At 37.4% G+C, this 22,869-nt stretch overlaps 1 protein-coding gene across 1 annotated transcript in view; it reads right to left on the reverse strand.

The window, feature by feature from the left end:
• LOC136841699 (basic helix-loop-helix transcription factor scleraxis-like) overlaps window positions 1-22,869 on the reverse strand; it is a 44,569-nt gene that overhangs the window by 8,188 nt on the left and 13,512 nt on the right. The window contains exon 2 of the mRNA XM_067108919.1: window positions 20,792-20,941. Coding sequence (XP_066965020.1) covers window positions 20,792-20,934 — 143 coding nt within the window. The 5' untranslated portion in view covers window positions 20,935-20,941. The remainder of the gene's footprint in view (window positions 1-20,791; window positions 20,942-22,869) is intronic.

Consider the following 22,869-nt stretch of genomic DNA (forward strand, 5'->3'; position numbering starts at 1 on the left):
CAGACAGACAGACAGACAGACAGACAGACAGACAGACAGACAGAGCGCTATATTGTCGACAACTACGGAGACGGATCTATTGGTCAAAAAGACTTAAAAGACCAAAGATTACAAACTGAACACTTGAGGACTTTCGGACTTTGTAAACTGGTTATAGTGATCTGCGGCCTTGCCTCAGTACAATTCTTCCTCTTCACCCCGAAATGGTCTTCAGTCAGTTGACCTGCTCTCGCTGCAGTCCTGAATCTAAGCTTTCTACAGTAGATCTGTCTAATTGACGACCCAGAACTGCACATACACTAAAGTTAAGTTTGTAAACTGTTTGGCTGCTTTGTTGCTAATAGCACTTTCTTTATCGTTTAAGTAAAGTAGGCCACAGCATAAATAAACGCATGGCTTACATTATTTTACCTCAAATGCTTCGTTTTTGTAATTGTACATAGGTGTTTCTTTAAGAGTAACCAGGTGAATCATTCATCTTTTCTTAGTTGCCGTGTAACTTCTGAATTTTTGCCTGTAAGGTTGAAACACAAATTCATGACTTCGAAAGAGCTTTTTGAACTTATATTGTAGAAGGGACAGCTTACTACTGACAAAGCCAAATAGGCTTTAGCAGCATTAGCCGTTAATGATCACTAATAGTCTACGCCAAACTCTCTCTGGTCATTCCAAATTGTCAGCATTTTTCTCATAGTCAATAAAGTTATCTAGAGCTTCAGTTAAGAAACTATAGGATTGAATGTCATCTTAGAAACAGTACGTCAAATAATTCTGGACACAACCCTGTACTTACAACTTTAGGTCTTTTCATCGACTTGATTCCTCTTAGCGAATAAACTTTTCGTTACTGAATGTAGAGAGTTACTTTGAATGAACCACCTGATTTTACTTCTAAAGTGTTGACATCAATAAGCAGGGGTAGGAAATAGAGTCAAGACTTGTTCTGAAATATTTTATCTAACTAAAATACTGGATCATTTTCGAATTGTCATGACGGCGTGAAAAAAAAAACTATTAGGTTGGAATCTGTTGTCGTGAGTAAGGCTAAGAAAAAACAATATTAGTTCTGCCCTTGAGTGTATATTAGGCTACAAAGCTTTTTGTTTATGATGAATAATTGCAATATTGTTCAAGTGGGTCATGTATGATGAAGAAACAAACTTGAAATGGAAGTGGAATTTGAGCAGCAAAGAACATATCCGGAATACCAAAGAAATAATTCCTTTCAGGGAGGACAGTAACATGAATCTCTTCCAGGCAGAATGGTTGGTCTTATCTTAGTTAGGCTGCTAAATAATAGAAAGTCAAGTTTTTGCTTCCAGTAAAGAAGCCTAAAAAAGAATCAATATCTCATGGTTTGATGGTGAAACATCAATGCTGGAAGCAGCAATGAAATGTTAACCTGAATGTGTCAACTTCAAGAAAATACTGCTTTCCAAAGATGTAGAGTAAACTGTCGATTCCAACTCAAAGTAGAGCAGTGTGTAACTCTGATACCGAGCTAATAGAAAAGCTGTTTAGTGTCATTCAGAAACAGAAGTATAGGATTTGATAAACAAGCCAAGAAAAAATGTGCATAACAACAATCGAGGAACAAATTGTCAAAGGAAATGATCTAATCTTTGAGGAGGGACAGAGGTTGCATGAGCTCACAAAGCACTTCAAAGAAACGGAGGAAGAGGAGGCCATGTTATTCAGTATCGAAGTCGGGCCCAGTCATCATACATCAAATCCTGGAAGCGACTGCGCAGAGTTCGGCAGCAGAGCGAAGATTTTCACCATAACGGGGGAGGAACAATGAGGACATTTTGAGCTCTAATTACTTCAGCGTTTGGAGCTTGAAAGGTATATGTTGAAAGCCTCAATATTGATGCATCAGCTAGCTAAATTTCTTGCATCTGGCACATCCTGTAATGTTGCTACAGACGCCACATCTAAAAAATCAAGAAGAGGGTTGGGTCTGCTTGTACAATACAAAGTTGTATACCCGTGGCTGAAAATATTCACTGAAAACAAACAAACTTTCTTCTGCAATAAGAGAGGACCTGCTAGCAATAAGTTCAGTATCCAATTAAAATGCTTAAGAATAAGTTTATCGAACAATTTATGAGAAAAAACGTTTGTTTTCTTGATGAAAAGCTGATTAGATTATTTGAAATGGACGACATTGAACCTGCTGGTTGTCCCATGGGTGAGTGCCAGCGCCTACAATTGTCCCAAAATCAGTAATAGCATCGGTAATCGGTTGTATATTGAAAAACGTAAAGTATATCAGTCTATTCCTCTTACAGATGAACAGTTGTTTGATCTGAAGGGTGCAAATGTTTCTTTAGAACAGAGTTAAGCTGGCCTTGTATCAAATTAGATTCCAACTTAGGATCATGCATTAACTTTTGATTAATCAGAAGGCTATAATGGATTAATTTTAAGAGGGTATATAGTACTTCAAAAGTTTATCAAGGTATCTTTCAACAAAAGCTCCAGAACATTTATTCATGATATGATTGTCATGATCGTGGTTTCCAACGCCGTGCAACACAACGAACTTTCGTGAAATTCCACCACTCATGTCTTTCCTGTGCTGTAATTTCCTCAAATCTACTTATCCCCAGCTTCGAATGTAATATTTCGCGTCCAAAGCAGGTCTGGATCTTCCAACTTTTCTGACGTGCAGAGGACCCCGCCTAACACTATCATCCCACTAAATCTCTTCGGAGTGCTCCGAAAGACATGTCTAAGCCACCTCCATCTCCACTTCATTGTTATCTCTTCTGCTTAGGGAACTCCCGTAATTTTCCTTATAGTATCATTTTTCGCTCCATACTAATATCCGACACCTCACAATCTTCTTAATGCTTCATTCTCAAATCCACAATATCTTTTAGATACAGTTTCATTGTCATATACTGATTTAGTCCATATAACATTACACATCCTAGTATACTTATGCATAATCTTGCTTCGTATCCATTTTCACTCTATTTAATTTCCAGGTCTAAGTTTGGTTGGCCTTTTTTCATCTTTCGCTACATTTCAACTTAAATGAACCTTTCCTGGACATCATTGTTCCAAATATTTGAAACATTCAACCTTTCTTCAACTAAAGTTATTTCATCCCTTTGTGCATACTCTGCCTTCATTCTGTTTTATTCTATTTATATATATATATATATATATATATATATATATATATATATATATATATATGTGTATGTGTGTGTGTGTGTGTGTGTGTGTGTGTGTGTGTGTATTTTGAGTCCATTCTCAACTCTCTAGATATCTGCTGTATTGTACTAAGCAAGCAATGTAAATGTTGTGGTGATTTGCTGATAAGAAGGGCATCATTTGCATTTTCTAAGTCCGGCAAGTGTCTACTGTCATTCCAGTCTGACACTAAACTACTTTTCTGATTTCAATATCCATAAGAAGCAAAGGTGAAATAACATTTAACTGCAGCATTCCACTGTTTGCTGCAAAAGCATTTGACCAGCTTCACCATCAGGTGCAAAAGAATAATAGACTAGATGAGAGACACTAGTGACTACTTTGTTGTAAAAATGACAATGGATATTTAGGTCGAAATAGACAGAAACTGTGTATTTTGTTACGTCTAATCTAAAGAGTGAAATTCAGTCGCTGACGATATTGCGAAGGCAATTCGATAAGCAACGGCAGCAAATTCATTTCATAAAGTAGAAGCTTTGGTAGACATTCTCACGACTCAGCTCGGGAAAAAGATCAGTAGGCTATTGGTGCATGACAGAAGCGGCTGACACCTCGACAGACAGTGGCACATTTTAGTCTCAATTTTGAAACTCAATTGTTCACGTTAGTCCTCATGTGCCATACTAGTCTAAAAGTTTTCCAAAAATTCTTAAACTAGAATGCATTTCGTTCAAAATTTATTACGATTAGTGACCATAATTCCTCAAAGGGAACTTCCTGTCTTAAATCAAAACTGCCTCAGTTACTTTCAAGTAATAATGATGTAAAAAAAAAAGCTGGTGAAACAATGTACATATTTTACAGCAATGAACCCCATTCCTGTAATTGCAGATACAGTACTAAGAGAATAGAAAGTGAAACTTGTAAAACCGAGGAAGTCAAGAATTAGAAGAGGCACCAAATAAGCTTTTTGACGGGTGACCTCGGTCTTTCGATGTGAACATTTGTAACAGCAAGAGCAGTTTTAAAAGGTCATCGGATAGTAGGTCATTATGATTCAAGAAATTTATATTTATAACGAAAGAGGTATAAGACCGTTAAGGTCTTGTGAAGTGTTTGCAGGTTTAATTTCATTTTCAAATTTGAACCGTTCATTGTACAAACAGGCAGTTTAGTATTAATGTGCTTTTATCGTTGATGATGAAAGAAATGGTTTCTTAATCTTCCTCTGTAATAAATGGATTTTGAAAATGTCGGAGTTGACGCTCGCAGTCGTGTCGTGTTTCTGATTAATCTCTAACTTTCTACAATCGAGAGTATCATGATAGATGAATAAATAATATATATATGCATATTTATATACATAAATACATACATACATACATACATACATACATATATATGTATATATATGTATAACTGAATCACAAAAAAATGGAACGTGATGAATATATAAATAAAGATAAAATCCACGAAGGAAAGGGAAACACTGGAGTGCTGCGAGGCCTTTCGACTGTCTGTCGTCCTTTGCTTCGTGGATTTTGTCTTTATTTATGTGTGTATGCATACTGTATATATATGTATATATACATACATACATACATACATACACACACACACACACACACACACACACACACACACATATATATATATATATATATATATATATATATATATATATATATATATATATATATATATATATATATCAACCTGTACTACAGGGAAATGAAAAACTGGATGAAAGTCCTGTCCAATTTCGGATTCGTTTCTAAGCCATTTTCGAAGTAGTGATGTGTGGAAATCAAATATACGCACCTGGCAGTTACGAGGGGTTGAGCCGTATTCTTATTTGTGGCTGAGATCAAGTACTCCAATTATGAATCTGTTTATCCTTTTTCTGTTCAAATCAACTACCTTCCTTAATATTTATACATTTTACATATTTCTTAAGATATTAATGAATGAAGTTTATACATGCCTTGATCGATTTTCATATTCTTACAAAAGCTCTCTTTTTGAGACTAGACTCCATTAATGATGTTCCTTTCCAGCGCATCCTTAGGAAAAGCTCTTTTCTTTGCCCCTGACCAACTGATTGTATGATTGTTTTCAGTAACATGTGCGAACATTCCACTTTTCACCTGTGCACATCTTGAACATTTTCTATGCTGTTCTACTCTCCTTTCCAGTTTTATTGTCCAGTCTGACCAGTATAAAAGTGAGCACAAAATTTACATCTGATTTGATTTTATACGTATACATTTAATATTGTTGGGAGAGTTATATTAACTCCAAAATTCCTGAGTAGAGGGCAATATCTTTGAAATCAGTATTGTATGGCAGAACGAGCAGGTTTTGTGTTGTAATTTTCTGTTGTTATCATAGAAGGCGTTTTTTTTCGCTTCTTTTATTGCATTGTCTTAAAAGTTAATACATCTAAATACGACAGATATATGTATATATAAGCGGCAGTAGACTTATACCAGTGGTTCTCAACCTGGGGGCCATGGCAAGAATTTAGGGGGGCCATGGTGGGCTGTTGCAAATTATACATTTCTCAATAATGTTAGGAATCTGAATAAAAAAAATCTTGCATCACAACCTCGGATTCGTCAGCTGACTGAAAAGAAACAATATCAGCCTTCCCACTGAGGTGTGATAACACATGCAGAGGTTAACTGAACTTTTTCCCAAACATATTCAAATTTGCTATTGTCCGCTAGTCTTTTGTAGTCTAGTGATGTAAGTTAAGCAAATCACAGAAATCTATCAAATATAAGATAATTATGACTGTAAACTTCGTAATAAAGCAAGAGTGTTCTCTTCATCAACATTTTATTTATTTATTTAATTTTCTTTTTTACCTTTTTTTAGCGGGGTGAGATTTGGGAGAAAAATGAAGGGGAGCCACACGAATGTTGAGAATTCATGAAGGGGGGAATGGAGTGAAAAAGGTTGAGAACCACTGACTTATAAATTATCTTTCTTTGTGGTCAGGTGGATAAACGCTGCCTCGTTCTGATAATCGGGATGGGAGTTTAAATCTTGACCAGGCGTCAGAATTTCTTTATTTCTTTCCTCATTTGGATCTAGGCTTTGTAGTGACAAGTATTTCCAGTGTGAAGAAATAGAGACGTTGAGAGGGCACTGTACTTATCACAATTACGCACGCATCGGACAAAAAGTGATCAGTAGAATCTCGGCTCGGCATAATATGTTTCTGCCTAAAATGCAATAATCAAGTAAACGCTTGGCTATGATGGTGAAGGTGCATTTATTCCAGCTCTAGTACTAAATGTATCTGAAATCGACACACACACACACACACACACACACACACACATATATATATATATATATATATATATATATATATATATATATATATATATATATATATATATATATATATATATATATATATATATATATTTCATATATATATTCTGTCTGGATTTCAGATACATTTAGCACTAGAGCTGAAATAACACACACACTATATATATATATATATATATATATATATATATATATATATATATATATATATATATATATATATATATATATATATATATATATATATATATATATATATATATATATATATATGTATATATATATATATATATATATATATAAATGTGTGTGTGTGTGTGTGTGTGTGTGTGTGTGATTTCAGATACATTTAGTACTAGAGGTGGAATAAATGCGCCTTCACCATCATAGCCAAGCGTCTAAATGATTGTCGCATTTTAGGCTGAAACATATGCTGAGAATCTACTGGTCATTTTTTGTTAGATGTGTGCGTAATTGTGATAAGTACAGTGCCCACTATACATTGCTTCGTTGTCAGGTGGATAAACATAACCTCATCCTGATATTCTGGATGCGAGTTCGAATCTTAATTTCCTTCTTCATTTAGGTCTAGACTTTGTAGTGACGACATTTCGAAAGTACAAAGAAATCGAGAAGTTAAGAGGGATCTCTGGTTATTAACATTACATCATACATGCCTATATATACATGCATATATAATATAAAGCATACATATAAATTATATAACACACACATACATATAAATATATATATAATACATATATATATATATATATATATATATATATATATATATATATATATATATAGATATATATATATATATATATATATATTATATATATATATATATGTGTGTGTGTATGTATATATGCACATATATACATACAAATGCATTCTTATTAACACAGTGCGTGGGTTCGAATTCTACCACAGGTGGTAATAGTTTCTCCACTTATTTCCCACTTGGATATAGAGTTTTTGTGATACACTTAGCAAAAAATGTACATGAAGGTTGAGAATTTAAGAGGGCATTGCAGCTGTTGAAAATATTTACATATATATATGGTAAAATTTATATTAGGTAAAATTAACATTATATAAATATATATATATATATATATATATATATATATATATATATATATATATATATATATATATATATATGTTGAGGATATTAATATATATTAATATATATATATATGTATATATATATTTTATTGTCATGACTCTGAAGGACCAGCATGGCAGTATGGCGAGGGCGGAGCCCCAAAATCACACCTGCAGATATCACAGGTAAGGCAGGAAAAAGCAGTGGAGAACTCCGGGAGGCATAGGAGCGTAGTCAACGCACAGGACCAAAAGAGGTAATCCTCTGCAGGTGAAGGATCACGGCAAAGCACCCAGGTGTCCTGTAAACAATCCTCCAAGGCCATGATCTAACTCTCCCAAAGATACTGCCAACGTAAAGCCATAGGTAAAAGCTGTCCTTCCAGTATGAAATAGCCAAGCACACTCCTGCACACTCGCCAAAAGAATCCCACAATGCAGTGAGAACGGGATAAGCGAGCCATCGAACGACCAAAACACGAAAAGACAAAAAAAACAACACTCATGAGCGAGGTACCACTTAAACACAAAAAAAACCCGTGGTGGTGGGGAAAAAAAAGACCCTAATTCAGCTTCTCGTGACTGAGCAAAACAAAGCAAAAAAATTATGTTAAAGTCACGAATAAAATCTAATTACGAATAACCTGCATGCAATTATTACAATATATAATATATATATATATATATATATATATATATATATATATATATATATATATATATATATATATATATATATATATGTATATATATATACATATATATATATTATATATATGTCTGTGTGTATGTATATTTTATTTTATATTTTATCAAAATTAAATTGTTAGCCCTAAGTGAAGGTGGCTCTCAAAAAACAAAAGATAACAGTCACTGCTGTATTCACACTTAAACTGCCAAATCAGAGACGAACTCCCTATGCAGAATACTGCAACAGTGCTAGCCTATTCATACTCCACCCTGAAGCCTCACCAGCATTGTTTCAAACCCACAACACAAAAACACACACTGCTTCATTCACCCTTATCTTGCAAGCATTTTCTTGCTTGCTGGATGTGAGGCCCTCTTCCCCATTAACTCTAGCCCATCTGTCATTCCCTCCCAGGGCTTCTTCTAGGCCTTCCTCCCAATGCTTCCAAACTGAATACTTTTCCTGCCTATAATCATTCAGCAGTCTTTCCACATGGTCAGACTATCTCAAAACAACTCGAATCATCCTTTCTTAGTCATTCCCATTTTCACCACTCGCTCTCTGTTTCTCCACATTCATCACTCTTTTAGTTCTGCTTTTACTATAAATACAAACAGTCCATCTCCACAACTTCCATCCTCTTCCTTTCATTTGCATCCAATATCCAAACTTCACCTTCATAGAGGAGATTTGGTTCAACAGTCCCTTCATACAGTCCAATTTTGGCTTCCTTAGTCACTTCAAGTTTCCTAGCAATCTAACGCATAGGCTACATCCTGTTACCTTTCTTGCCTCACCTAGTCTGTGATTCGAGTCATGTTTCATCCTACCCGCATCCAAATCTTAACTTCTATATACTTGAAAAAATCTGTTGTTTTCAATCTCCCACTGTCCATACTGATCTATGCTGATCCATTCACTGATCCATCTTCTTTTCTTTCTTTTACCACTTGTCAGTTTGATTAATTATCCCCACGTTTGCTTTCAACTTTCTCCTCTGGCAAATACTTTCAAACCCTGCAGTTTCTCTTCACTGTCTCCAGTCAGCACAGCTTTATTTGTGAACACCATCTATTCTAAACTCCTTGCATGCATGGGCGTCATCCGTGGGGGGGGGGACATAATCCCCCCCCCATTTTTTATTCAGGGAGGGACAACATATCAATTGTCGCCCCCAACGTTTTTCCTCCAAGTCTTATGTATCAGATGCTGGAAATGAGGCTTTAATAATACTATCAAATATACTGTATACTCAAGACAAACAAGTATGAAATATTAAAATAATAAAGAGACAGATTATATCATTTTTCATTGGGTTCGAGGTCAGATTAATTATTCATGTAAATTTTGACAGACGTTTCCCTTTGTTTACACATGAGGCTATTAATGATACTATCAAATGTATACTCAACACAAACAAGTGTGAAATATTAAAATAATGAAGAGGCAGATTGTATCATTTTTCATTAGGTTCGTGGTCAGACTAATTGTTCATGTAAATTTCGACTGAAGTTTCCCTTTGTTTACATACGATATCGGCAAACGCCATCGTTTGCAGCAGCTGCCTGTGAGTTTATTATCAACTTCTTGCATCGCTTTAAGCCTTTGATTTTCCTAGTAGATATTATTTTTCTACAAATATATTATGTTTTAAAGTTAAAACTAACAAAATGGTAGACCTGAAAATGAAGTGGCTCAGTTTGGAAGCTACACTACCTCTGGGTTATAGGCCGTAACCGATACACTGCTGCTCGACAATCTTCTTCCAACTTACAGTATAAAACATTCACCATAATATCGGTCAGGAACCATCTTGCTAATTGATTGTTGGTATTTCACCTGTCATTCTGGTCTACTCCTATTTTTGGCAGTTTTTCAGCACCTATATTGTTTGGCTGCAGCCAGAGGTAAGCACTTTCTTTATCCATTGCAAAAGTGCTTTAATGCTCGAAGGGGCCCACAAACGAGTTGCCTGCACGCATCTCTGTCCTCCACCACTACCTCTCTTCTCATCCAACTTTGTTATTGTTTGCACAAATTTTCATTTCCTACATTCAACACTCGGTTCATTCAGTATTGTCCCCTTCTGTGATTTCTCTCGCTTTTCCACTCGTACTGTCACAAGTAGTACATTGTCATTCTTGTCATGCACTCACTGAGTACCTCTTTTGCTACCATCCCTAACCACAAATATTAAAACCCACACTGGAGTAAAAGGCTTTTATTGCTACAGAACACTATTATCTTAGACTCTCAATGGAGTCCTGTAAATCCTATAATATAGTGCACTATAAAATAAGTATTTTTATCCTTATTACTTATAATGTAAAAGTTTAATATTGCTTATACTGTAAAAGTTTGTAATATTAAATAATGATCATAGTCTCTGCAGAGTTAAGTGGAACTGTAAATTGTGGACTTATGAACTTGTTGACTGACTAATATTGATAAAATAGTCATCCTTTTCACTTAATATCATTCTTATATTCATATTTATATGGTATTAAAATACACCAAATCATGTTCATTTCTTCAAAAAATTTCTCTGGCGAGCTTATAGCGGCCCCGCCTCGAACACCCCAGCTGTATAGACTCGCTTCGCTCGCCAATATTAGCCGTGTAATTTTCAGAATGCTCCCCTCCCCCCCCCCGGTTTTAGAGACCAGACGACGTCCCTGCTTGCATGACCCATCTTCTTATCCCACAATTTGGCCCCTACAAATACCGTTCTTTCTCTGACTTCTCAAATCATTCCATCATGAACTTATCAACCAGCAAAGAAGACATAACGCTCCCTTGTCTCAGCCCACTTTTATACAAAACCAGTCACTCATATACCCGCAGACCTCAACAATGCTTCACTTCTAAATAAATACTTTTTATTACTCTAAACAACTGGACTTCTACACCATACATCCTTAACACCCATCACATTGCTTCTCTTTGCTATCTATAGTTTTTTCATTTTACTTTCAAACTTCTCACATAACTGTTCCTTAACAAACATCTGATCCACAAATGCCTTTCTCTGTCTAAATCTACGTCATTTTTTTCCCAATCGCACCTTTTTCATCTGTCTTACCTTCTCAATAAAATCTTACCATTTTTTTCGCTAATTTACTAAGCAAACTTATACCTTCATAATTGTTGGTTTCTTCCTCAATTGTTCAAAGGAACAATTACTCTTCTCATACATTCCTCAGGAACTTTTCCCTTTTTCAGACATACTTTACGCTACCTGGTCAGCCACTAGTCCTCAGTTGCCTCCTCTACAGCCATTATTAAACTAACCCGAACCTCTTCTATTCTTACATCATTTATCTCTTCCTTCCTTCCATCTTCCATTATTAACAAAACCTCAAAATCCTCAAAATCCCCATACAGTGTCCAAGGACTGCACTACCTTCAGACAGCATCTCTCCATTTGCATTTATCATTCTGAGATCCGTTTGCTTATTAACCATTTTCTCTGCATTTGCTTCTTTATGAGACGACTTCTTATTCTCCCTGAAATCGTTGCTGCTCATCTTCTCTTCCTTCCTTTTATTTCATGCCTTCTTCTTCCTATCTAAACTTTTAATCACCTGGTCCATCTTCCTCTACTTCTGTATATAATCCTCCTTTCTGTCTTGCAATTTCTGGCATTCTCATTTCCTCATTCCAACACTTAGCGTTTCTATCAGCACTTCCCACCATCCTATATTAACAAGCACTTCTTGCTGACTCCACAACCCCATCCTTGATTCGCGTATAATCCTCGTATGGTCTTTCTGTGTCTTGTGTCTTTCGCTCTGGCTTATTTTTCGTCCATTTTCTCTCCATATGCTCTCCTTATTTCCTCTTTACCAAACTCGGTTGTCTTAATTGACCTTACATCTATATTTTCATCCCTTTTTCTCTAACCTGGCATTGCATCTGTCTTGTCTTTTGCTTTAAGAAAATAACAAATACATTTACAATCACTCAACAATAAATCCACCAACTTGCATTTCCATCTACTCAGATCTGATATATAACCTAGTAAACTATTCTTCTCACCATTTTTGTTTTTTCAAACTTATTTGAATTTATTTTGCTTTCCGAACTACCTACTGTATTCCAACAATCAGGCCCCTTTCCAAACACATTTCAAGAAGACTCTCTCCATTCTAGTTTACTCCAGAAACGCCTTATCTGCCTAGAATGCCGTCTCTTTGTCAGTCTCCTACCGTTGCATTCAATTTCCTTCAATCCAGATATAATGCAGTATGCTGAGCGCGAATCATGAATATGAACGCAAAATTTCAATATATTTCACAGAGCACAGCCCTCTTTTCATATCCAGTCCTAGACAGGCGCAGATTCAAACTCTACCAAAAGGCAACTCTTTCATTCATTCTTTACCAGTTCAGAACCATATACTGTACACTCACTGTCGCAGCTTCTTCTCCCGCCACCCACAGGCTTCCCACACACTTCTCGCGCTAACGAATTTTACTCTTTCGCCTGACCCAGAGTCTCCTCTCCTCGGCAACAAATGGGCTACACCTTCCTTAGAGCTGCAGCACCTTTCGGCTGCCCCAGACAGAATCACGTTCTATCCTCCCATTTCTGCATGCTCTGATCTTTCAGGAATAAAACATCCAGCGTCCTCATCTTGAACAAATCACTGTCATGCATTTCTTCTCATGTGTGCCGCAGCCATACAAATAGAAATACCCCTTGCATTCATCAACCGTTTACTTTTCTTGTCATTTGCAAATAAATACGAAGTATTTCACATCACACAGGACTGCGAAAACGCTATCATTTACTGGCATTTCATAGAAGTAAGAATGTGATCGTCAGTGGACGACTTGAAGAGGCTCACTGCCATTGAAATTGAAGGGGCATTTCTTCCTCAAAGGTCCAGAACCTTTCATTAGGCATTCCTCTGCCTTGGGGTACTATCAAACGGTACCCCCAAATCATTGTCATTTCTTAAACAAAGAGGTCGTACCATTTTCTACCAGCACAGCAAAGACAGTTGTGGTTACCATGCATAAGAACCCAAGTCACTGGCACTTCTTACGGCAGCAGTGACTAGGTAGTACTACTTACGGCCAGGCATACACAATGTTTGTATATATATATATATATATATATATATATATATATATATATATATATATATATATATATATATATATATATATATTCCTTCTCTTTGTTATGATCAGCTGTGTATAGAACTCACTGCAAACCCCGTTCCACTCAGGTGAAATTTTCACGATGTACAAAGGAACTCTAATATCGAAGTTTCAACTCCACGTTTTCCACAAGAGCCATAACGTGAGTATCCCGGGTGTCAAGGTTAGAGGATCCTCTGATATTTAAGCACCAGTTCCTTCCTCAGCAGATCCAGATCCTTTCCTCTGTCTTGGAGCATATATGGTGCCTCATTGTCCCGAGTCACTGACACTTCGATAAAGACAATATTCAGGTAATGCCACCTCTGGACCAGCCAGCTAGTAGGAGAGGAAAATCGAGAGTGTGCTTAACTGACAGCACAGAAATATTAGATTAAAGGTCCTTAATGAATACAAATTTCCTGAATCCCATATAGGGGTGAAATGGATTGAATTATGAAGTGAAATAATCCTAAATCCATCTTGAGAATTAATATGTGAAGACTCAAGGAAAATATCTAAAAAAAAAAATTAGTTACAGTTTCTTATTGAGTCCCATTCCGGCTATGATCCTACGTACGCTAACGTTAAAGGCTGGCGGTTCAGGGCTATGTTACGACTTAGCTCATATGCAGTATCAGCTTTTCAAATAGTCTTTACTTGTGGCATGTTGTCAAGAAAAATGGACGGGCCGTTAAGATGACTAGAATGTTTCTCAAACGTAATTTGAAATTTTTCGGTAAGCGCCTCTATACGTAGTAAGTTGCGCTCCCGGAAAAATAGGGAATGCTTCGTCTTCTAAACATCATTATTGATTTTGTAAATGGCCTCTGCTTTACAGAATATGCTTCAAAGACAAGCGAAAAGTGCCCGTCAAGAGAGCCATTGAGGGGGAGTCATACTTTATCAGTCAGAGAGTGAGAATACCTATAACAAAATCCAGGGCACGTTTCAGTTTTCTCAATACATCTCAATGCGGTCCCCCCACCACAATAGACATGAGATCCCTTACTCAAAAACGTCGATATCTTGGCAAAAGGCCATCAAGGAAAGTTCTCCAGAAGACCAGTGGCATGTGAAATTGCCGAGCCTCACTTCTCCAAGTAGCGTCACGCCGGTAATCAATATTGTGCCGCTGTCGAGCCTACTCCCACATATCCCCTGGGAATCCGCAGCGATTGAGGCTCCCCGGCGGCGACTTCCCCACGCTCTCTAAGGGATACCCCTGATGGTAATGATAATGTCGATTACTTAATAGAAACATCTCTTTTGTTGTTCTCTTATTACTTCTGATGGCCTCCTCCTCCTCCTCCGCCTCCTCCTACACAAGTGACGCAGGCCACACTTGTGCTCAGCTCAAGCCACGCTGCTCTCGCTAAGTGTGGACAGGTAACCAACTGGGCTTCACTCTGAACTCAGATGTGACTTGATACTTGATTTGAGATGGCTTTCTTTCGGTCCATTAACGTCCGAATGAAAGATCTTAGAGGATAGCTTTGTTGATGATCTGAAAATAATCCAAACCTGGGAATCTGATCAATCAACTCGTCGGAGAGATAAAAAATGTAAATACGCTAAGAATAAAGAAAACTAGATTTCAGCAGCCCTCTCTCTCTCTCTCTCTCTCTCTCTCTCTCTCTCTCTCTCTCTCTCTCTCTCTCTCTTCTGAAGAGCAGGCACTATCAGTCAACTCCGACTTTATGTCATGTCATTCCACCTCAGTGTAACTTGCATTGCAGCACATGAGCTTTCGGAAGTTTTTCCAAACTGCAGATAATAATAAACATTTTGATTGTAAAGCTAACATTCAAAGATGACAGAAGTGACCTTGAAAACGTTTGGGATTTGGACGACTTCAACGCTTCTGAGTCAAATGGAGGAGAGAGAAATGCCACCACCTTCCGAAAGCTGTTGTTTCATCCTCAGAAATTCATTTTTCTTATAAGCATTCACTCAAAACAAAAACTATAAGAGATCCTGAGACTAGCAAATAAAAAAAGTTGACATTTTCATGTTTCAATAGAGGGGGGGGGGGGAATAATCACCTCTGAGGCACCTTCCTCCTACCACAATTTCTCAAAATCAAGAAGAAATAAAAAGTTGGCCTTTGAATGGACTTGTGACTTTGCAAAAAAGGTTCACGGTAAAAATATTTGCTTGAAATACTATGGGAAAAAATCGCTGGTCGCAAGGTACGCACTTATCAACCAAGTTCCATCAAAAGAAAAAAATGAAGGGGACTTTTGGATCATCATCATCATCATCGTTACCATCGCCTGTCACGCAGGTGCACGACTGAGGGACCCCCTCATATTCGGCCGCTTCCGTCTTTCTTGCGTTTCGTCTTCAACCAGTCTCCACTCATTCCCAGCCTTTCGTCTCATAGTTCTCATCCTCATCCAAATAGGATGATAATAATAATAATAATAATAATAATAATAATAATAATAATAATAATAATAATAATAATAATAAAAGTACGCCATAATTAAGTGACAATAGAAATACATGCCCATATAATATTTGCAATTTAGAACACAATTAGCAGGACGAGTTACATTGCCATGATTATTAGTTCTTCTTTCCCTCTGTTATTTATCTTTTTTCTCATTCTTGCTGAGGTGAATTAGTTAGTTAGTTAGTGTATGGCTGCAATCACAACATAAGAATGATTTCGGGTCATAACTGGATGAGTGAAAAGACTGAATGAGGTGTTGGAAATGTTTCCTCTCTCAAAATAGAAAAAGAAGCTGCAAAAACAAGACCAAACAGTCACAGCTGAAAGTAATAAAGGAATATCTATCTATCTATCTATCTATCTATCTATCTATCTATCTATCTATCTATCTATCTATCTATCTATCTATCTATCAAGGGCAAAACTCAATAGACGAAGAAGTGGGATCAGACGCTCTTTGTAGGAAGCATGTTCGAGGTTCAGTATCGAAGAAAGCATTACTGACCAAGTAAGACGCTTTAGGGAAATCAACACAAAGACGTAAGAAAAGCATGAATTGAAAATAGCATTCAGGAGAGCAGAGCCCACATAAACTCCAAACGCATTTTATGATTTAACATGGAGCTACTTGTACCAGAAATTTCAAGAACAGAAACTTATGTTGACAGCCTCAGGTTATGAGGAGATTCTACAAATGGTGGTGAATTGCCTGTTTAAGATCATCACTACTTCTGTTCCACTTGGAAAATGCTCCTTTTTACCTCTGAAACCGTTCCAGAGATTCCCAGTCCCAAGGTTGGGATCCCAGTTTATGACGCCTCTGAGTAGTCAAATGGTACAGCATCTACACGATTGTTTTTAAATTTGGATATTAATGTTTTGGTTTTTCCTTTTTAGGATTCACATATCATCTGTCAGGAATACAGTTAGAGAGTAAAATCCAGTCGCTAAAACTCATCTATGTAATGCAGAGTCAAGGATGATCGCAAACTGCCAGAGCAGTCACTGAATGTAGTAGTGATGGGTGTGGAGGCTCTTGGTTCAAGACAAAGATGAACACTGTAAAAGTAAAGCATCAATCTATATCTTTGCTCTTCCAGATACTATGAAATATTAAAGACAAAATCTTATTTCGCGCATAAAGTCCAAAGACCAGTTTGAAGGATTGCGCTTTCTTTCTTGGCAAAGAATCAAAACGAGTCCGTCATAAGTTGTTGATCTTCAAATCGTGAATATCCATCTTCTTCTTTAATGCATAACCCGTCAACCTCTGGAGGCTCCGAAGAGCAAAGAAACTCATTCCATAACCATAGACCAGTTTCTCTTCTGCATAAGTAAGCATAAAGCGCAATTCGTATTAATTTGTCCTCCAGTATTTTTTCTATAAGAGTTCCATCCATTTAGGAACTTGAGAGAGCATCATCTGAGACTTAGATTTTCTTCACCCATCATGGAGATTGAGAAACCTGAAATGGGCCTTTATGAATCGTCCTCGTGAAGAGGAATGCTGCAAGTTTTGGTAGAGCCGCTTGACGACACCCGCTGAGCAGGACTCTCTCTTTCTGCTCATCACAAAAATCCAGCAAGAACTATTTTTCGGAATCCTTCAGTGAAATGTAATAGGCTGAAAGAAATGAGTATTTCATCATAAGCTTATTAAATCAGAAACGTAATTAATTAAATTCCAATAAATCTTGAGTTAGTTTCTAAATTCTAAGACGAGAACGATCTAGCTTCATAAAAATGACTTAAAGACATTTTTACGTAAATCATTCAAGTGAGTCCTTGGATGTGCGGTACGTTTGATTGTGGGAGAGAGCGCGCTCGCCGTATACCCATATTTCGAGAGCCTCAGCATTTCCCCTCACCAGCTGCATTCTAGAGACTTGTCCCCCGAAAATAAAGTCAACCATCACAATTCAACCGGCGAGCACCTCATGAAAAAATAGTTGGGCCACGGGCCATTGCCAATACAGGACCTAATTTTAGACACCCAGCACATCGAATTCATTTCCAGGTACTCTTAGCACCAATACTTTCAATGGCCACTTTACTCGTGAACCAATTCAAACAACGGTTCCCTTAAAAGCAAAGCCTCAACACCATGATGTGGAACCGATCACAAAATAATCATCACATCATCCTTTAGTCTTATAAGAGAAAAGGTAAGGAATGAGAGAGAGAGAGAGAGAGAGAGAGAGAGAGAGAGAGAGAGAGAGAGAGAGAGAGAGAGAGAGAGAGATCTTAAAAAAGTACAATCAAAGAATATTACATTTCCGTAGAGCTATACTCCCCAGAATTCAAGTGGAATACCAGTATTCTCTCTCTCTCTCTCTCTTCTCGCCTCTCCAGTGAGTTCCTGAGTTCAGTTCTCAAGTAAACCGAAACGGTTTAGGACCGTCCCATTTACTCCTACAGAGCACCTGTCGACATAAGGAGTGAGTTAGGTACCTGGTTACTAGTTGATTATGGTGAGTCCAAACCAGAGTAAATGGCTTAGGGCTCAACCTCATCCCACAGGAATCGCTGGGAACCGGAAGGCTAGACCTTCCGTGGTCGCCCCTGCCCTGTAAGTGTGCAGAGAGGTTCGAGGCCTTGTTGATGAAGCCTCTGTGTGAAGCAGCTCATGTTCGTGAACGTATTTGCACAGCAGGGGTTAGTGTTACATCAGTGATGCAGCACACAAGTATGAATGGGCAGTTATCAACCCCATTTCTTCTCTTGTAACTCACACCCCGTTAAGAGAAACGTTGATATATATGTATTCATACACAAACATACATGTATGTATATGTATATATATATATATATATATATATATATATATATATATATATATATATATATATTCATATATATATATATATATATATATATATATATATATATATATATATATATATATATATATGTATATATACATATCTCACACATCACCACAAGTGAAGAATATAAGAGACTGGTTGTAGGTCCTGGCCGGTTTCGACTTTATTTCCAATCCATTGACGAAGGACTGATACATACAGTAGTGGTAAAACACAATATATTATGCTAGGCGGACTGTACGGACAAACATACAAACCGGTGGAGACTAAAAGCCCACGCCTGATAGGTGTCAAATATGATAATCCTTTTTCCATACATATCTGGTCCCGTCCTTAAAAAGTAAAAATTTTACAAATTTCTTTTGCAATTACAGGATCAAGTTTATATACGACCTGACTGGTATTCTTGTTATGGTAATCATTTTCTTTTATAAAACTAAACTCAATGGTATTTCTTTTCAGTGCATAATTAAAGTAAGCTATCCTTTTTTGCCCCAGTCCAGTTGACTGTGTAATTTTTCTCACTAACATGTACAAAAATTCCACTGTTAACCTGTGCGTATTTTATACGTTTTTATGCTGGTCTCTTCTCTTTTCCAGTGTTTTTCAAGTTTGACCAATAGAAAGTTATCGCAAGCCTGACATGGGGTTTTATATAAACGTCCTTCAGCATCGTCGGGAGAGCGCTTCATAAATACACATTTCATTGTTTTGCTTTTCTGAAATGCTGCATTAACTCCAAAACTCTTAAGAAGATGGGACGTCTTGCATTTTACTACTACATGGTAGTACGAGCAGATTTTTGTGTTGTAGTTTCGGTTTATTTTTTATAGAGTCTTTTTTGCCGCTTCTAATGCATTGTCTGATACAGAGTCAGGATATTTCAGTTTCTTGCCTGCGTTCCTAATCTTTTCCATTTCACCATCAGTGTCCTCAGGGATACATATATACGTAATGCTCTTGATAACAGGGATGTGAATAAAAATTAACATAGGCTGAAATATCAGTTGGAGTTGGAGTTTTAGTGTCATGCTCCTATTGCTATTGCTCGCAGTGCAGAGGTCGGTCATTTCCTTTACTGCTAAACAGTTCAGTAACCTCCCTGGTGTTCCCACTGACGCTGGTTAACAGTCCCCGTGATGCTACTGGAAATTGCCTTGATTTATTTCTTTTCTGTTACTTGCCTCCGTTACTGCTTACACGTGCATAGCTATGGTTAGGTTATCTATTTTTGACTAATTTTATCTTTCATCCTCACCATGTTCCTTTTTTGCTGAGCAGCCCCTTCTCCCTTCTTGGCCATCACATGCGGATGTGTGCTTGTGATGAATAAGAAGAATAATTATAATTATAATTAGATCCTCTTTCTCTCAAATCAAAGTCAACAATCGCTAATGATACAAAGTTCGAGTAAAGTCTTCAGTCTCTCTCTCTCTCTCTCTCTCTCTCTCTCTCTCTCTCTCTCTCTCTCTCTCTCTTTTATAGAATAGAAACCAACGTTTTGTTTGATTCGACTCCCATTACAATGCCTAAGCGTATTATCTGCCCCTGTCTCCATTACAGAGCAAAATGATTTCGAATCAGCGAGAGAAACGGGCATGAAACCTAAATAAATAAATAAAAAAAAAAGGACTGGGCACACGGGGTCCATCTCCATTTCAGTTTATTTTAATGGAAAGCCGCACTGTCTACGGTCACGGTCTTCCAGATTTCACGGGTTCATGCACTTGCTAGTCTGCAAATCATTTTAGCCTAATATGCAACCACCTTGCGAACTAGTTACTTGGCCCGTCTTGAAAAGCTGCAGATATCGACTCTATTGTACCTAGTTAGTTGCTGCAGTTTGGCTGGAACTGGTGAACACAAACATTTTCAAATGTATATGTGATAAAGTTCAATATTTAATATCAAGTGACCACCTAATATTTATGTTTGTCTCACAGGAACTGAATCACAAGTCAACTCTCAGGGATGAAACAGAAGAGGAGTTTCTAAAAAGACATTGCTCTGCTACAAACAAAATATTACATATAAGAGTATGGCGTACCTATTGATTTCTGGTCTGGGGGACGAATGAAGCTGCTGAGACCTCAGGTCATGTGAGGGAAGGAGTCGGTGATCACGAGACACCAGTTCAGCTGGAGTCATGTAGCTGCACGGTGTATAGTGACCCACCAGAGGGAAGTCCATGTCCGGCCTGAAAAAAAAAGATATATGTATAGAGGAAAGCGAGATAAACAACAGATACTTTCCACCTTCAATTTTGAGATTCCCAAAAACTATATTGTTGGCTCCCCAAACCGAGTAGCCTCAATAAGTCTAAGAGTAAATATGAACACGTTTTTATTGTGATTTGATGAACACAGTGTAACAAGCGAGTGCACAAGTTTCAAGAATTCATGCAAAAAGATTAATCATTAGGACTTTGATGGTGAAGGACTTCACCACTTAGCCTCAGGTGTAATCATGAAGTTAGAAACATCTGCATTTCCAGAGGTCAATTTTGCAAATTACCTGAGTTCAGCTAATATAAAATCAACGCTCACGAATAGTGGCCCAGCTCTCTGCTATAGATAAGGCTCGGCTTCAATGCTTGCATGAGCAGCCATGAAAACTTTGAAAGTAAGTCGTCGCATTCTGTCGATTGGATGGATGGTTGGCTTCACAGGACAAGCCAGCTGAACTTTTCCTAAAGGTAGACGAATATAACAAGCAAAAAATGAGCCGAAGTTTCTTTGGCGCAATCGAGTTTTCTGTACATCGTATAATCAAGGCCACCGAAAATAGATCTATCTTTCGGTGGTCTCGGTATAATGCTGTATGAGCCGCGGCCCATGAAACTTTAACCACGGGCTGGTGGTGACCTGTCCTATGTCGTTGCCAGATGCACGATTATGACTAACTCTAACCTTAAATATAATAAAAAACACTGAGGCTAGAGGGCCGCAATTTGGTATGTTTGATGACTAGAGGGTTGATGATAAACGTACGAATTTGCAGCCCTCTAGCCTCAGTGGCTTTTAGGATTTGAGGGCGGACAGAAAAAGTGCGGACGGACAGACAAAGCAAAGCCATCGCAATAGTTTTCTTTTCCAGAAAAGTAAAATATCATTCATATGAAGTGATGCACGTTATATACTCCCCCAATTATCTCTGTTAACTGGACGGATAAGAACTGCAGTAGCCTAAGACTCAGCGTTTGTTGTTGAGATGTCAGGATGAACTCCTCACAGATATTGTTTCGACTTCGTTACCAGATTCGATGGAAAGAATTTACTTGATGATTATTATATAATAACTTAAAGGTGTCTTTTTAAAGGTTATTATTAAACTGAAGGGGATCTTTATTTAATTCCTCTAAACAATCATTTTTGTTATGATCAAAATCCCGTCACTCCTACTTTCGGGAGTGGAGGTTATTTTGGTAATTGCGCAAATGGAACGAGGAGGACATCCGGTCACATGGCGTTACTCGATGCGAGCTTCAGTGCGAAATTCCTTTGTTCCCCAAGTGTTAGTTTGCTTCTGGGAAAAAATTCTTCGTCTACAGTCTGTTCATAAAGATACCATCAACAATGATTATTGGTAGTGATTGCTAACAATTCACAACAAAATTCATTTTTGCACCAATTCAGTGAAAATTCTGAAGTCATAATAAAGATGATGATAATATTGTCACGATAAAAGAATAGGCCAATAAAATGCGTAAAAAGTTCCATTGTCCTTCCAAATCTCATTTCTATACACTTTTGAGTGCAAAGTCCTTGCTGTCTTAAACAGAAAATCATCTCGACTATCCCTGTAGCCCTTACCTGTACCTGCAATCAGGAGTTCATGATTTTATGGTTTTGGTTCGTTTGGCTGCAGTTTGTCTGTTTATGAGCTGTAAGCAGGATGACCTCAGAAGCTCCATGACAGGGCGTCAGTGATTACTTTTGGGAGAGATCGGGTGTAGATCCAAGACCTTTGCGAAGGACTCCACAACACTGGGGACATAGATCTTGTTGGGAGGACTGCTCAGCCTTGGCAGAGTTAAAGGTCTCCACCAATGCTTATATTCTTCTCAGTCATAGAGAAAGTGTCCAGTTGGCCTAAGGGTTTCTGGTGGCATCAAAAAAGGTACTT

Source organism: Macrobrachium rosenbergii, chromosome 9 (genome assembly GCF_040412425.1).
Source record: "Macrobrachium rosenbergii isolate ZJJX-2024 chromosome 9, ASM4041242v1, whole genome shotgun sequence".
Lineage (NCBI taxonomy): Eukaryota > Metazoa > Arthropoda > Malacostraca > Decapoda > Palaemonidae > Macrobrachium > Macrobrachium rosenbergii.